Source organism: Podarcis raffonei, chromosome 6, assembly GCF_027172205.1.
Source record: "Podarcis raffonei isolate rPodRaf1 chromosome 6, rPodRaf1.pri, whole genome shotgun sequence".
Classification (NCBI taxonomy): domain Eukaryota; kingdom Metazoa; phylum Chordata; class Lepidosauria; order Squamata; family Lacertidae; genus Podarcis; species Podarcis raffonei.
This window is the reverse complement of record NC_070607.1, coordinates 40,648,880-40,663,990: the sequence shown is the minus strand read 5'-3', so window position 1 is coordinate 40,663,990 and position 15,111 is coordinate 40,648,880. Positions and strand designations below refer to the sequence as shown.

At 41.6% G+C, this 15,111-nt stretch overlaps 2 protein-coding genes across 9 annotated transcripts in view; one reads left to right on the top strand and one right to left on the bottom strand.

The window, feature by feature from the left end:
* The window catches only part of FGGY (FGGY carbohydrate kinase domain containing), a 152,902-nt gene that overhangs the window by 17,517 nt on the left and 120,274 nt on the right, over positions 1–15,111 (top strand). For all 8 annotated transcript variants that reach the window (XM_053392265.1, XM_053392261.1, XM_053392262.1 and 5 more), the window contains one exon: positions 10,980–11,068. In XM_053392265.1, the coding sequence (XP_053248240.1) occupies positions 10,980–11,068 (89 nt within the window). The remainder of the gene's footprint in view (positions 1–10,979; positions 11,069–15,111) is intronic.
* The window catches only part of MYSM1 (Myb like, SWIRM and MPN domains 1), a 286,494-nt gene that overhangs the window by 212,675 nt on the left and 58,708 nt on the right, over positions 1–15,111 (bottom strand). The gene's annotated exons all lie outside the window — the stretch shown is intronic.

Sequence of the window (15,111 nt, the reverse complement as noted above, 5' to 3'; positions counted from 1 at the left end):
AGGTTGGGTTTCATACTCAGTCTTTTAAATGGGAGTCAGAAATATCAACAAATGGAGGTTGCCAACAAAAATGTTTAGTCTGGTAGCCCCAAGCAGACGAATATGGCCACGTAGGGAAATAAGTGCGTGTGAAAATGTAAGATCACTGTGGCTTGCCAGGATTGATGTTGTGGATGTGGAGTAGTTAATGGGGAGTTCTGTGACAATAGTCTGCCTCCCAGTGCTCGGGGAATAGGATTTGTCACTTCTGGCTGTCAGTGCAAAACAACCTATATCTAGAAAAATGGATGGGCTAGTGTAGTTTCTTCTCCCCTAGTACTGTATTTTTCTGTGTATAAGATGTCTCCATGAAAGGTAGATTTTCTCCACTATTTTGAGTAAATCTATATGAATGGAGAGACTTGTTTCTTTTTTCCTGTCTTTTAAATAACTATGATACGCATATGTAAGGCATAGGCAAACTTGGCCCTCCAGATGTTTTGGGACTACAACTCCCATCATCCCTGACCACTGATCCTGTTAGCTAAGGATAATGGGAGTTGTTGTCCCAAAACATGTGGAAGGCCGAGTTTGCCTATGCCTGTTCTACAGTAACAATTCTAGAATTAAAGGATATGTTATGTTTTGATGCTTTAGAGCTGAGCTGATCAACTTGTTTGGTCATTTATAATAATGGAAATAAAAGAACGATGGGGACAGGGTGGTGTTGTCCAGGGATACATAATAAATCCATTTATGAGCTGGGAATTTAATTTTATCTTCTGTTTGTGATCCTTGTTTTGCATCCGATGCCAAACCATGGTTTGGGGTTGCTGCTGAACCATGTCAATGGGTTGCCACAAAATATTTGGTCTATCTCCAAAAAACAGTGGCTCCAGACTTACTTGATATGGTTTTGATCATGTCAAATGCAAATGTGAATTGAAAAATTATTGAATATCCAGTTGCAGAGTCTTGTTCTGCTTTTTTTTCTTTCCAAGAACTAATGTACCAGCAATATATGCCATTAGGCCTTGGTGTCTTCCTGTGGAGGAAATTAAAGTATGTTTTTGTTACACTAATAAGCATATTTCTGTGTGACAAAATTAAATTGTAGCTTTGTTTCAAAACAACCAACCAGAATGTAGCATCTCATTGTAATAATGTATCACATAGCACAATGTTGAAAGTGACAATGCTGAAGGTAAGAGGAAGCAAAACAAGCACATCAAATAAACACTTAAGCCGACTTGAAGTAAAGGGTTTGTAAAGTACTTTTTGAGCAAATGGGAATCAGAGAGAGAATTGTGACTTTCTTGGGAAATGACCTACTCAGGTCACCTTTCAGAGAGCATACAAAATAAATCTTCTGAAGTCCATTTCTCTTCCTTCTTTGTGAGAGGAGAGCACTTTTGGATGAACCATATATTAAGAGCAAGATGTGTTTGGCAGGCCTGTGCAAAGAAGTTTACACAGTGTCTGCATGGTGTCTGGCTGTGATTTCCTCTCTAAGCCTCCAGTTTTCAAGGGGATAAAATGTCACCCAGCTCACTATTGAAAACATTTCCTTTAAGAATTAAAAACATTTCTCTTAAGAACTGAGCAAGTAGAGTGCTTCTCTCTTTTTTTCAGCCTTCCCTTGTGGATTTTTGTTTCTTTTTCTTTTACTCTCCAGTGTCTAATCCCCTCTTCCCACTGCAAAGCATTAAATGGTATTCCCATTTGCTTCTGTGAGTGCTTCCTTTTTGTCTTGTGACATTTGAAATGTGACAAAACTATTGCCGCCCCCTTTTCATTTTCTGGTCTTTTTCCTCTATCGTTTACAGGCCCTCCCAGCCCCCACACCTGTGTATATGCCTAATAACACTTTAAAAATGCATCTGCCAAGTGAGGCACACAGTTTATTTATCCGTTGAAGTGGAATCTAGTCCATGGAAACTGGGGTCACAAACCAGTTACTACTCTTCAAGCTGCACAGCAAGTTTTGATAGCTTCTTTCTGTCCAGTGAGAAGCATCTCAACAGAGGTCCAATAGACACCTGTATGTCTAGATATTTGCAATATTTTGTTTAGCCACCTTAAAGCATGCTTGTTTCCTTTCACCATCCCAGTTACTTCTTATGATTGAGGGTAGATTTATATGACTGCCCTTTTCCACTCTGCAGTGGTTTTCTTTGCAGCTGTCCTGTATTAAAATTGAAGACTCATATCCGGCACTTGAGTTGAAGTGTCCACCTCACCTCAGTGCCTGCTGTTGGCAGCACAAACACTCTGCCAGGGCTTGCTCAGCATCTTTCCACCCTGAGTTGCTGAGGAAAATCTGCTTACCTCATCCTTTGTTACTAGAAAGCCATCTAGGGTTGTATCAGGTTTCTTGTGGTTGCTGTACAGCACCGTCGCAGGGGGAAAGGGAGTGTTGGCATTGTCTGCTGAGTCAGTTCTTGGCCTAGGACAAGGTAGTTTTAAGAAGAGCTTCTGTGCTTCAAAATCTACAGGGAGAAGCCTTCAAATTGTAGGGTTTCCATTGGTTTCCATTAGTGATGTTGTGTTGTGATGCAGTGGCACCCTTTGACACCAGCTCTATAGCTCTGGAGCCTGAGGGATCCCATGCCTGCCCCCCGCCTCATGCCAAAAGTTTATTCCAACCACTTAATCGTGAGAAAAATAAGTGTGTATTCTAAGTGCATTTTGTTGTTCTTGTTGTTTAGTCGTTTAGTCGTGTCCAACTCTTCATGACCCGCAGTTTGGTCAAACTCATGCTGGTAGCTTCGACAACACTGTCCAACCATCTCATCCTCTGTCGTCCCCTTCTCCTTGTGCCCTCCATCTTTCCCAACAGTCTTTTCCAGGGAGTCTTCTCTTCTCATGAGGTGGCCAAAGTATTGGAGTCTCAGCTTCAGGATCTGTCCTTCCAGTGAGCACTCAGGGCTGATTTAAGAATGGATCTTCTTGCAGTCCATGGGACTCTCAAGAGTCTCCTCCAGCACCATAATTCTGTAATTGTTTTGTGTCCAGGCACATGACTCGGTCGTAATAGCATGCTTGTTACGAAAAGTTGGCAGTATTGTATTCAGTGTGCCATGCCGTGAAATGGGCCATTCTGGCTGTAGAATAAAATGCCTATGAGTTCCTTGGTTGGAATGAGTTAGGGATAGATAACAACATTGAGAAATGCCTCCCTCCCGTATTCAAGAGAAATAATGTACCATTTTGGTCTGAACATAGACTGCACCCCACTCCCCATCCCCCAAAATCTGTCTTTTATAAAACCTGAGTGTGACCTATAACTCATATAGGCAGAGAAGCTGTGGTTTTAAAAAATCTCATTTCTAGGGTGTGGTCTGTAGTTGGGGACAGCTTATGCATGCACCAGGCCAGTTCAGTAAGTGGAAAATCTTTGAACCTCCATCTCTTGAGCAGTTGAGTGATAACAAGTTATGTTTCAAATACATCTTAGCTCTCACAGCTCACATTTCTTGGCAGTGAGGAACCAGATCAAGGAGAATGTGATATGATGACCTAACCGTAGTTTTCCACTTCTTCCATCTATGACTCAGATATGGAGAGGATTAAGATGACTCCTTTCACTCTAGGGAACAGGATGGGTGCATCATATGATGCCTTTTGTTTTTATGATGAATTTTATATTATAGTGGATCACCCTAAGGATTATTCTCTGGTTTTCCAAATCTGCACACATGCTTTCTACCGTTCCAGATTAGACATCTCCTCTAATACTTTCCTTTAATTTTATTTGCACACTTTTGCATGACGCAGCATCTTTCTTCATTCTTCCTGCCCTTCGCATTGCCTGTCTCCAGACAAATATGGAAATAAACCAAGAGAGAAACCCAGCTGAACTCACCAGTGTGAATGATTTTGCAATCGGGTTTTGTTTGGACGGGGCTGTTTTTATCAATCAGCAATACCTTTATTGGGACCAATCAGAATGTCACAAAAGTGTGACAACCATTTGAGTTCTCTAGAATGCTTTAATCAGACAAGATACTATAGGAGTGAGGAAGGCTAGGATGAAAAAATATATATCAAAAATTAGGCTGATGTTTGTATCTGTGTGGTCAGCTTGTAGGCTCAGTTCTAAGATGGAGATTGCAGACTGCACAGGTCCCTTATAGGTGCTACAAAGATATCAAGTTATACACCTAGAATTCTTGGATAAAGAAACAATGGCTGCTCCCCATTTGTGAGCAATTAAATCTGGCTTGTAACCAGATCTGTCCTTTAAACGAAGCGTTTAGACTCCTGGTGCAACAGAGAAGTAAAACAAAAAACCCAAACATGCCAGTCTTTCATTTAGCAAAGCAAGTAATGGATTTTGGATGGCGTACTTGATACCAAATTTCATATTCAAAATATAATTTCAGTCTGGTATGAGTTTAATGTGTGTAACATTTGACTAATATATGGGTAAATGGTAAAGGACAGAGATAGCAGTGATATATGGAATGGAGACATACAACAACTTTTCAAACAGACTGGGAAATGCTTCAAATGTGGTGACTTTCTATGCATCTGATTATGACTTCTGTGTAGCAGAAAAGTCTTAACTATGTAGACCGATACATACTATTCTTTTGTGTGTGTGTGTGTTATGTGTTGTGAAGCTACAATCTGTTTTTGGTATGTGTGCAATTTATAGTTTATATGCTGTAGCCTAGTTAGAATTGTTTGCTGTGTCAGGTATTTGAAATGGCCCTTGTGATTCTTAGGATTCTTGATACAGTGCCATGTTTTAGCTTATACTTGCAGAATATGTGTGTAAAATGCACTTGGACCTGGCCACATTTTCCTATAACCTTCTGTGGCTTAGAATGTTGGACCATGACTGGGGAGGCCTGGGTTCAAATCACTACTTGGTCATGAAGTCCACTGGGGAATCGGCACCTTGCACACCACTGGGTCAATCACAGCTCAACTCCTTTCATAGATTCTCCCCTACAGATTCTCCTCCTACTCCAAAGAAGAAAGCAAGTAAAACATCATAGGTCTTGACTTGTAGAAAGGAAGGTGCCATGCTGAGTCAGGCTATTGGGCTATTCATCTTAGTATTGTCTACGATGACTGGCAGTGACTCTCCAAGGTTTCAAATTGGCGCCTTATCCAGCCCTACCTGGGGATGCCAGGAATTGAAGCTGCTACCTCCTGCATGCACAACAGGTGCTCTGCTGCTGAGTTGCAGCCCTTTCCTTTATGTAGTTCTTTCACTCACCCACCACCCACTTCTTCAGACTCTGGGATAATGCTCTCATGGGAAGGAATTGCTTTATGAATGGTTCTGATGGTTATCTCCTTCCACCATGAAACGGCACTCCAGAGACTTCTGTGCCACGAAGATAATGTTGGATGCTGTCCCATATGATGTGCCTTCAGTACCCTTTTCCTGCCTGCCATATCATCTATGAAAAGCTTGCTGTGTTTTTAAAAAATTAATCACTGCTCGTTACTCATTACTGTGTTTTTATATCCCAGTTGGAGAGCCATATTGTGCCAAAAGGCATCTGTTCTGCTTTCCTTCTGTAACGATCATGGTGTCCAGCAGTTATATCCAAAAGATAGAATCATAGTATTGGAAGGGACCCTGAGGACCATCTAGTCCAACCCCCTGCAATGCAGGAATCTTTTGCCCAACGTGGGGCTCAAACTCACGACCCTGAGATTGAGTCTCATGCTCTACCTGTTGTGCTTCAACACCAGAGATGCATTGTGGGCAGGAGTTACTTTGTGGAGAGGTGTTCTTGAGTTGTGGCGTGTGTTTTGGGAATTAGATTAGTTCCCCCATTGATCTAGCATGCTTCATTCACACTTCATTTATTAGAGGAGAGGAATGGGATATTCCCTTGCACATGCTTTATTTTACAGGGCAGAAGGCCAGAGCATAATATCTTGGCAATTAATAACCAAATGGCAACTACTTTGTAATCACTCCAGTTCTCTTTCTCTCCCTTCCTTGTTTGAAGGAGTCTGGCATATTTATGATGTTCACTTCTTCATTTACAAGCAGTTTTTTTTCATGCTCCTTTTATTCCCTCTTGTCACCTTTGACCCACAATGACTAGTAAAACATAGATGCTAGAAATTCCTTCTATCAAAAACATTCTTTGGATAGTTGAGAGAAGGAGGAGGGAGGAACGAGTGGTTCTCCTTGTCCCCATCCTCTGAGGCATCGGAAATAGTCTCAACATGAAACAATTGCCAGGTATTGTAGATGGGTGCTGATGTCTCTACAACTTCCCCCCTCTTGGCTTCCAGTGGAATGAGTTTTCACTGATGTGGAAGGGGAAGAAAGGGAAAAGCAAGATCAGTTCCTTGCCTGTGACATTCTTATATTTGCCAAAGCAGCCAGTTCACCACTGTTTTAAGCAAACACAGAAAATATCAGATTCATTGAAATAAACAAGGCCTACTTCCTTTAAGATTAGAGGGGCTAGAAAAATATTTTAGATGCCTAGAAGATACCTTTGGTATAAAATGTTTAGGAGAGATAGGAACCTGGCGATTGTTTTAGTTATTACTCTTTTTCTTGGAGGTTATAAAAGAAAAGATAAGCATGTTGCAGGCATGGCCTAAGTACATTAAATCTTCCCTAACTGCAGAAAGCTGAATCAAGAAAGTAAGAAACATAGGGAAAGGGAAAGGCCAGAAATCGAAGAAAATACTGATCATCTGTTCAGTTCAAAAAGAGCTTTAAGTAATCAATTGGTGTCTCACATGTCTTTAAAGCAAGACAAAAACAGTTAAGAAAATGTCCAGAAGAATATTTCCAGACAATAGTATCTTGAGTACACAAATCACTAAAAAGAGAGAGCACTGAATCCAAACATTTGAGAACAACTGCACCTTTTCCATCCACCCTTGGTGATGACCCTCAAATATGCCTGACATCTGGTAAATGGATTTCTCATTCATGCCTCCATGTGCTGGCTAGATTAAAAGTTGAAAATGCTGTCAGGCCAAGGTCCGAACGAACAATGGCAGTTCTAAAATAACTCCTGTATCATATAGTCCATGAAGCCCCCCCCATGCTGTCGAGGAAACAGTCGGAGACTGGAAATGGTCGTGGACTTGAACTGACTTGTTATGGATGTGGAACCTCAGGTCTTTTACACATCTCATTGCAATCAGTTGAAAACTTCCCTAAGGTCTCTTTGGCTGCAGGTGTGCTTCCAAGCTCGTTTCCATAGCATGGTGAGGAAGAGATCTTGTCTATGGAAGTACACCCAGAAACTGCCAAGAGATTTCCTGAGCTGGTAGATTTCCTGCCAAGTGCTTTTCCAAGAAGCCATTAATACAGTGGTACCTCGGGTTACAGATGCTTCAGGTTACAGACGCTTCAGGTTACAGACTCCACTAACCCAGAAATAGTACCTTGGGTTAAGAACTTTGCTTCAGGATGAGAACAGAAATTGCATGGCGGCAGTGCAGCGTCAGCGGGAGGCCCCATTAGCTAAAGTGGTACCTCAGGTTAAGAACAGTTTCAGGTTAAGAACAGACCTCCAGAACGAATTAAGTTCTTAACCCAAGGTACCACTGTACAGAGAAAGGGATACAGATACAAAACTTCTCTTAATTCCTATGCTCTCCTGCGGAAAGAGTGCAGCCTTTTCTTCTGTTCTGTTTCTGCAGTGGGCAGACTCTTGCTCTTGCATCACCAGTGCCTTGAGATCAGAGATGGGGCAATTTGTGGCCTCCCAGATGTTGCTGGCCTACAGCTCCCATTTCTCCTCACCAGTGGCTGTGCTGGCTGGGGCTGATGGAGTTGTAGTTCAACAACATCTGGGAAGTCACAGGTTCCCCCTCCCTGTTTAGGGCTTCTGTATATTATGTATGACATCTAGTGGTAACCAGGATCTTAGTCCCAACATGGATATAAAGTGTGCAAATCAATATGGCTGCACCATGCTGCAACCAGGATGGCAGGTGTACGTGAAGGGACAGAATTAAACTGGTTCACCCATTGGTTTTAGTGATAACTGTTCTACTGCGATTCATCATTGCTATTCATATGCACATGTGTTGAGAGCCAGGCTTACCCATGTGTGGGTTTCCTTTTGACCCATGATCCAACTTGTAAATTAGTCATGTGGCCTCCAGATGAGCAATAACACCTTACCCCTAAAATGGAGGCTGCAAAGGTTCCTGATGGGTAGTTTTCAGAATACTTGATATGTCCCAATAGCTTCTAGCAATTGTGGTCTGTTAAGGGACCTGAGAATCGTTGTTGTTGTTGTTTAGTCGTTTAGTCATGTCCGACTCTTCGTGACCCCCTGGACCAGAGCACGCCAGGCACTTCTGTCTTCCACTGCCTCCCGCAGTTTGGTCAGACTCATGTTTGTAGCTTCGACAACACTGTCCAACCATCTCATCCTCTGTCGTCCCCTTCTTCTTGTGCCCTCCATCTTTCCCAACATCAGGGTCTTTTCCAGGGAGTCTTCTCTTCTCATGAGGTGGCCAAAGTACTGGAGCCTCAGCTTCATGATCTGTCCTTCCAGTGAGCACTCAGGGCTGATTTTCTTAAGAATGGATAGGTTTGATCTTCTTGCAGTCCATGGGACTCTCAAGAGTCTCCTCCAGCACCATAATTCAAAAGCATCAATTCTTCGGCGATCAGCCTTCGTTAGGAGACCCCTATTCCCCTCACAGAGCTACAATTCCCAGAGTTTCCTGGGGAGAGGGATTGTCTATTAAACAGCCGAGCAGAGAGTAATTTATGGTGCTCTGCTGTGGTAGTATTTCCAGCTGTTTAACGGCATTGGGGTTGACCACTGCTTTAGCAAGAGCAGTGAAGTGGGTGGAATCTGGCAAAGTGACCGAGGACAAAGAGTTGCATCCTGGGGGTGGGAGGCAGGGTAGCTAAACAGAATTTCTTTGCCTGTGGCTCTGAAGGGTGAGTGGCATGATATGAATTGGAGCATTAAACACTTTTTTTTTTAAAAAAAGAGGCCTTCCCACGGGATTTTGGTATACTTGTTAACTGTGTGGGTGTAGCACAAATGGAAGAGTGAATTATAATTAGCACTGAATGCATGGAGACCATTGTCCTAGTGTGGAAGCATATTGCAGAGCCTGATGTACTTTGTCTGCGCTAGTCAGTGATGACAAATCACTTTCATGACAACAATGAATCATTTAGATGCTCTTTAAGGGTCATATTTTTGTGGCTTTTGGAGATGCACAGTAGTGAAATTAATATCCCGTGACTTCTTATTTTTCTCTCTACTGAATAGCTGGGTTTGTTTAGGGTTACATGATTAATATTCACCAAAAGTCTGTTCCTTTTGACCCTAAATCACAAGAGAATTGCTCCTCAGTCCTGCCCCACTTGCTGTCATTGGGCACAGCCTTGAGCGATATGGCTGCTCTAGTCTACTTGGCCTTCGTTAGAGGAAACTAGGATAAGCTGCCCAAAAATGTTCAAAAGCTCTTACCTCCATTGTATCTCATCTCTGTCCAAGTAGACTTCCCTTACTGCCATTTCTACTCCTGAAAGACTTATAGTTACATATGGGAATGCACCTGTATTGGAATTGTTTTAAAGATGTTTTTATTGTTTTGTTGCTTATTGATATGAATTCAATATTTCATACTACTACTACATTATGGCTTCTGTTACAAGTGTTGGGGGCCCTTTCCTGCACCCCCTCTGGTGGGTAAAGGGCTCTCAACACTTGGCCTCTCTCCTGGCTCCTCACACAGACACGTTGCAGCATCCATACAGCTCCCAGGCTCAGCAAAAGCACCAGCAGCATTGCCAGCAACAGCAACAGCAACAGGAATGCATGATGATTTTTGCAAAATAAAACAGAATGGCTTTTTTAAGAGTAAAAGCTTACATTTTAGAGACAATAAAAATACATAGGGTGGAAATATCAAAGGTCAAGTATTACTGTGTGTACAGCTAAATTCAAAGAACTGTGGCATTGCACTTTCATAGTGAAAACACTACTGCTTTCGAAAAAAGTGGGGGACTGGGACCCTCAGCCATCCTCTTTTTTAAAATAATAATTTTTGTTTGCGCTTTTTACATACAGTTCCAAAAGAATAAGTAAAAGTTAAAAGGAAAAATGGAAAATGAAACCACAACCAAACAGGGACACAACACAAGACACCTAAGGACTTCCCGTCCTCTCCTTCTCCAGTGTCCTTCCTTTTCCTTCTCTTCCACGTATTCTAAGTTGCCAAGTTCTGCTGTTCTTAATAATTTTCTCTTACTTCCTCTTACGCTGCTGAATTTATTCAAATCCTGCCAATCGGCTCACCTGTTTATACTGATTTTTAAAATACTCTACAGAAGTTTTCCAATCCTTTTTATATTCTTGATTGTCTTATTCTCTTATCTTCCCTCGGCCATCCTCCTTATCCAGTAGAGGACTAGGTGTTTCAGTTCAGTTGATGATAATGCCGTGGTTGGTTGTCCGCTGGGACTTTTCCTTCTGCATAAAAGCTCCCAAATGAAACCTCAACCAAACCAAGTTTTCTCCTGTGATATCAGGATGAGTAAAGGCAACTTGAAAGCCCCTAGGCACCTCTTAAGTCCATATCTTTGGGCAAGTATGGCTGTTCTGAGTGCCATTCCTGTGGTGGTTATCACAGAGTGCATGGGAATGATACACACACACACACACACACACACACACACACACACACGTATACAAGGAATAAAGGCAAACAGTAGTACTGTACAGGCTTTATATTTATCCTGTGGTGGTTGCAAATAGGATTTGTGAAAACATCATTGGGGAAGGCAATTGTTGATTCTTGTTAGCACTACATGTTGGAAAAGAAGACATGAACAAGGGCCAGATATGAGCTGCCCAAATTCTTTCAGTATATGTGTGTCTCAAGCACATGCTGATTACTTTGTGTAGGGATGGGTGAGGTCTTATTCTTGTCTTGGATATTTGTTTATAATTTACATTTGTTATGAAGTTACAATAGACTAAAGTTCATTTTTATATTTGTCCCTTAAAAAAAATTGCTAGAATTTGCGAGAGTCGTGCTGGGAAAAAGCAGGGTACTTCTTTGATCTTCCGGATTTCTTATCGTGGAAAGCAACAGGTGCCACTGCAAGGTATGTGAAATACTACTGCATGCTTGGTGGTTTTTTTACCATATCTTTTCTTGTGTTAGTTTTTCGCCTTAATTCATTTTGACTATATGTAATGTATGTACATCTGTATATGATTTAGGCTACTTGGGAACATCTTGAACCTATCTTCTATTGCTATGGTGCATTCCTGAACAAAATGGTTCTTGTAAGCACTTTTAATTCTTAGTATGTTGTCATTACTATTGGTCTCGCACTCCATTTCTGGAACCTGAGCCAAGCCAATGCCAGTTTTGTTCTTTGAAAGTACTGCCAGGGTTTTATAATTTCCGTAGAGACAAAAGCATCTTAACATTCCAGTTTAGGTGCAAAAAAGGCGAGAGAGGGAGCCCTCGGAATCCAAAGACTGACTTCAGATGGAGTAGAATATCTGCTTTCTGAAACCTCCCAGCACTGGATATAAGTAAAAATAATTCTTTTCTTTCCAGGTGGTAGTACATGCATAATATGGCCAAAATGCTGTTGTGCCCTAAAATCTATACTCTATCAAGCCTCCCCAAAGCAGAATTTATCAAGAAACTGGTTTGTTCGTTTGTTTCCATTTAAGTGTGTGAGAGTACATTACAACAACCCTTCCAGAACTGGAATTATCTAGATTACCAGTTTCTCAAATAGCTTTCTATCAAACTGCAAAGGAGAAATGGGTATGCATCTATGAAAGCTGTTGCCCAAATGCTACTTAGCTCTGCATTGCATGGTGTTTTGTATTCAATTCACCTACAAAAATGTTTGAGATCTAAGTGGTTGAGGGAATCATAGAAGGTGAGACTTGATGCTAGCAGCCTTACACCTTACGTTTCATATAAACTGGGCTATCTGAGCTACAAAATCCCTGACCATTTTAAAGGCAAGAGAATCTGGATTTCTAGTTCTAAGCTCTGAGTGCTAATAGAGTGTGCCCTGAGGCAGAGACAAGGGTATATGCTTTCTTTTGTCATGGAAGAATTAAACGGGGAAGACTTAAATTTTGCGGCACTGAAAACTTGCCTCAAGTATTCAGTGTCGTCTTTTATGGAAAGGGTACCTAGTTTTAAACTTCGTTTTCAGCATTCTAGTGCAGGCATAGGCAAACTCCGGCCCTCCAGATGTTTGGGACTACAATTCCCACCATCCCTGACCACTGGTCCAGTTAGCTAGGGATGATGGGAACTGTAGTCCCAAACATCTGGAGGGCCGGAGTTTGCCTATGCCTGTTCTAGTGGGTATTGGACCAAGATTATAGCAATTATTCTACTGATAGGGACAGAGACAGGATGTCCTGGAAGGGATGCTGTCCTCAGGGGCAAAGATTGACAATGTGACAGAGAAGTTGCCAAGTCTTATAAAACCCAGAGCTGTTTGACAGTGGCATGGATTCCCATGGAAGGTGGTGGATTCTCCTTCTCTGGAGGTTTTTAAGCAAAGGTTGAATGGCCATCTGTTACGTATGATTTAGTTGAGATTGTTGGGGGTTGGACTGACTCTACAATTCTTTGATTCTGTGATAGAATCTGTTGGCTGCTAGTTATGGTAGAAGGAAGGAGAAATCTTAAGCACAGTCAACTACCATAAACCTTGTTGGGTCAAGAAGTCACACACAGTTGCAGCCCTTAGTGACTGTTGACAGTGAAAGAGAAACTCATAATATTTTAGTAGATCCTACACCTCCTAGATCCTTAGACCTAGGCTAAGCCTCCACAGTAAAGGTTCTGTGTTGTCCTTTCTTTCTTATTGAGGTTCCATACTTAGAACAGCTGTGTTTAAAAAACCAAGCACATACTAGCACTAGAAAACAGTCAAAGCATTTAAAAATAGAATGAAAATGAAAATGCATATTCCATTAAAATAATAATGCTTTTGTTCTAAGGCCATCCATGATGGAAACTGATAAATAGACCTAGCCAGAGAGCTCCCTCAAGCATTCCTAGCCCCTCACAATACTGGAAAACATACAAAATAACAAACCTCTGTTTTGGAAATCATTGTCCATTGTGCTTAGTATTAGGTGGTTATTGCTTTGTTTGTTTTAAATCTCTTGCTGCTGTTAGAGGTTTTGTACACCAACGCTTCAGTCCTAAACACATTTACTGAGAAGTAGGTGTTATTGATTTTTTTATTATTATAAAAAAACACAGCCCAATTGATTCAGTGTGCTTGGAGTTCAGTGTTTCGGATTGTTTTTCCTGCATTGCCTAATGTACCACAAATGGCTTGTGACTCTGTTGGGCGACTTGTACTTCTGCCACCAGCAGAATTGAACATACATATTTGAAACTGTTTTCTCTTGTGTCGATTTGTGGATGTTGATTTTCCCCTTTCAGAAAGCAGAAGCTTTCCTTTTTGCACATTCCACAAATAGGGGGAATAAAACCTAGCACAAGTAATACACACGGGTTTATCGTTAAGTGAAGTCATGCACAAACTCTGCCCGTTATTGTTTCCTAGCCGTTATTAAAACGGAGTCATAAACTAAATAATATTATCAATTCTGGGTGGCAATCTGAAGGGTAACTTGAGATGGGCATATTGAAAAATCTTTAATCTTGGCGGAGCATAAGATCTAATAGTAGCAGTAGGTTTAAGTTTCACATCCCTCTGGAGACCACCTTCCACAGTCAAAACTGGCAGTATCTCTGTGTGCAAAAGAGAGTCCAACTTTGAAATGCTCCCCACCCTGGGGGGGGGCGCTTTCCTCTTTGAACAGCTTCTACCCTCCCTGTCTGGAACATCCAGACCTGGGCACTAGTTGCATGTACTGTAATTTAATCTTATCCTGTCCCCAGCGGGATACTTGCTAACGAGAGGAGACTCAAAACGGGTGAAGACTGATTTCTTAAACCACAGAGCATCTGCGTTTTGATGCTGTTTGTTGTAGCCTCTATGTGTGAGTGTTGCAGAGAGGGCAAGGAGGGAGAATAAAGCAGACGTTGTAAGCAGAAGTTGTCATGCCCACTTTTGGGGGATAACATTACGCGTATGCAACTGAGAAGTTGCATCTCTTCTCTCCCCCAGTCTTCTTCTCAGGGAATGCAGTCACTGACTGACCGACATAATCTTTTAAATCTGCTGGGAAATAAGCAATTGGATTAAACTGCAAGAATTTACGCAGTGTTTACACAGCCCTCCCACTTCTAATACTCAAGGGGATTTTAAGTGTTGTTTCTGCTTTGGTGAAGAAGAAAGACGGATTAAAAAACTAGCATAACTTGGTGCAGTTGCAGGGAAACATCCTTAAAACTCCCTTTACAGTGATGGAGAAATAGTTGTGGTTTATTGCTCTAAACATAAAATACAGCAGCTTCCGCTGTCTGTCCATTGCATCTACCTGTTGGGGACTCTTTGTTTCAGAAATGCTCTGCGTTAAGATGATGTTCAGCATCACAGCAGGCCTCCCATCCCATAAATGGAGTCTTCACATCTTCCTAATGAATCAGATCGATATATGTGTGAATTGAGCACATTCGAATAAGTGTAGTAATACTGAATGTGTAATGCATACTATAATAGTTATTGTAACTGTAGATCACCAACAATCTGACAGATACAATGGCAATTTTTTGTTGTTGAATGTTCAAGTAAGTCTGAGTAAGCCAGAATTTTCACCTTAAACTAGTCCTTTTGGAATTACTTGTGAAGTCAAGCAGTGCAATTAAGTCTGTGTGATTCTAATAAATGAAGAATTCAAAAAATCCATATCAGGACAGATCTTTATCAGGCCAGCTGAAATGCTGCAAAATAGTGTGCAAGCTTTTGAGCTCTAGAAAACGCTTTGTCCTCTTCGGAGTGCTTTCTCTTCTGTTCCACTTTCTGGGGGCCACATGCCACTAGGGTGTCCCATATTTGGTTACCAAGCCATGAAAGTAGACAGGATGACAAAGGAGCCAAGCATACTTGTGTGCCTTGTGTCCAGCCATTGTGGCACTCCATGAGGTTGAACATGCCAGCTCCTTTTTCTCATGTCCTATTAGATATGGTAGTGGGCAGGGGCAGGCCAGGCCAAATGGCTTTATATCCTTGTTTAGCAGGAG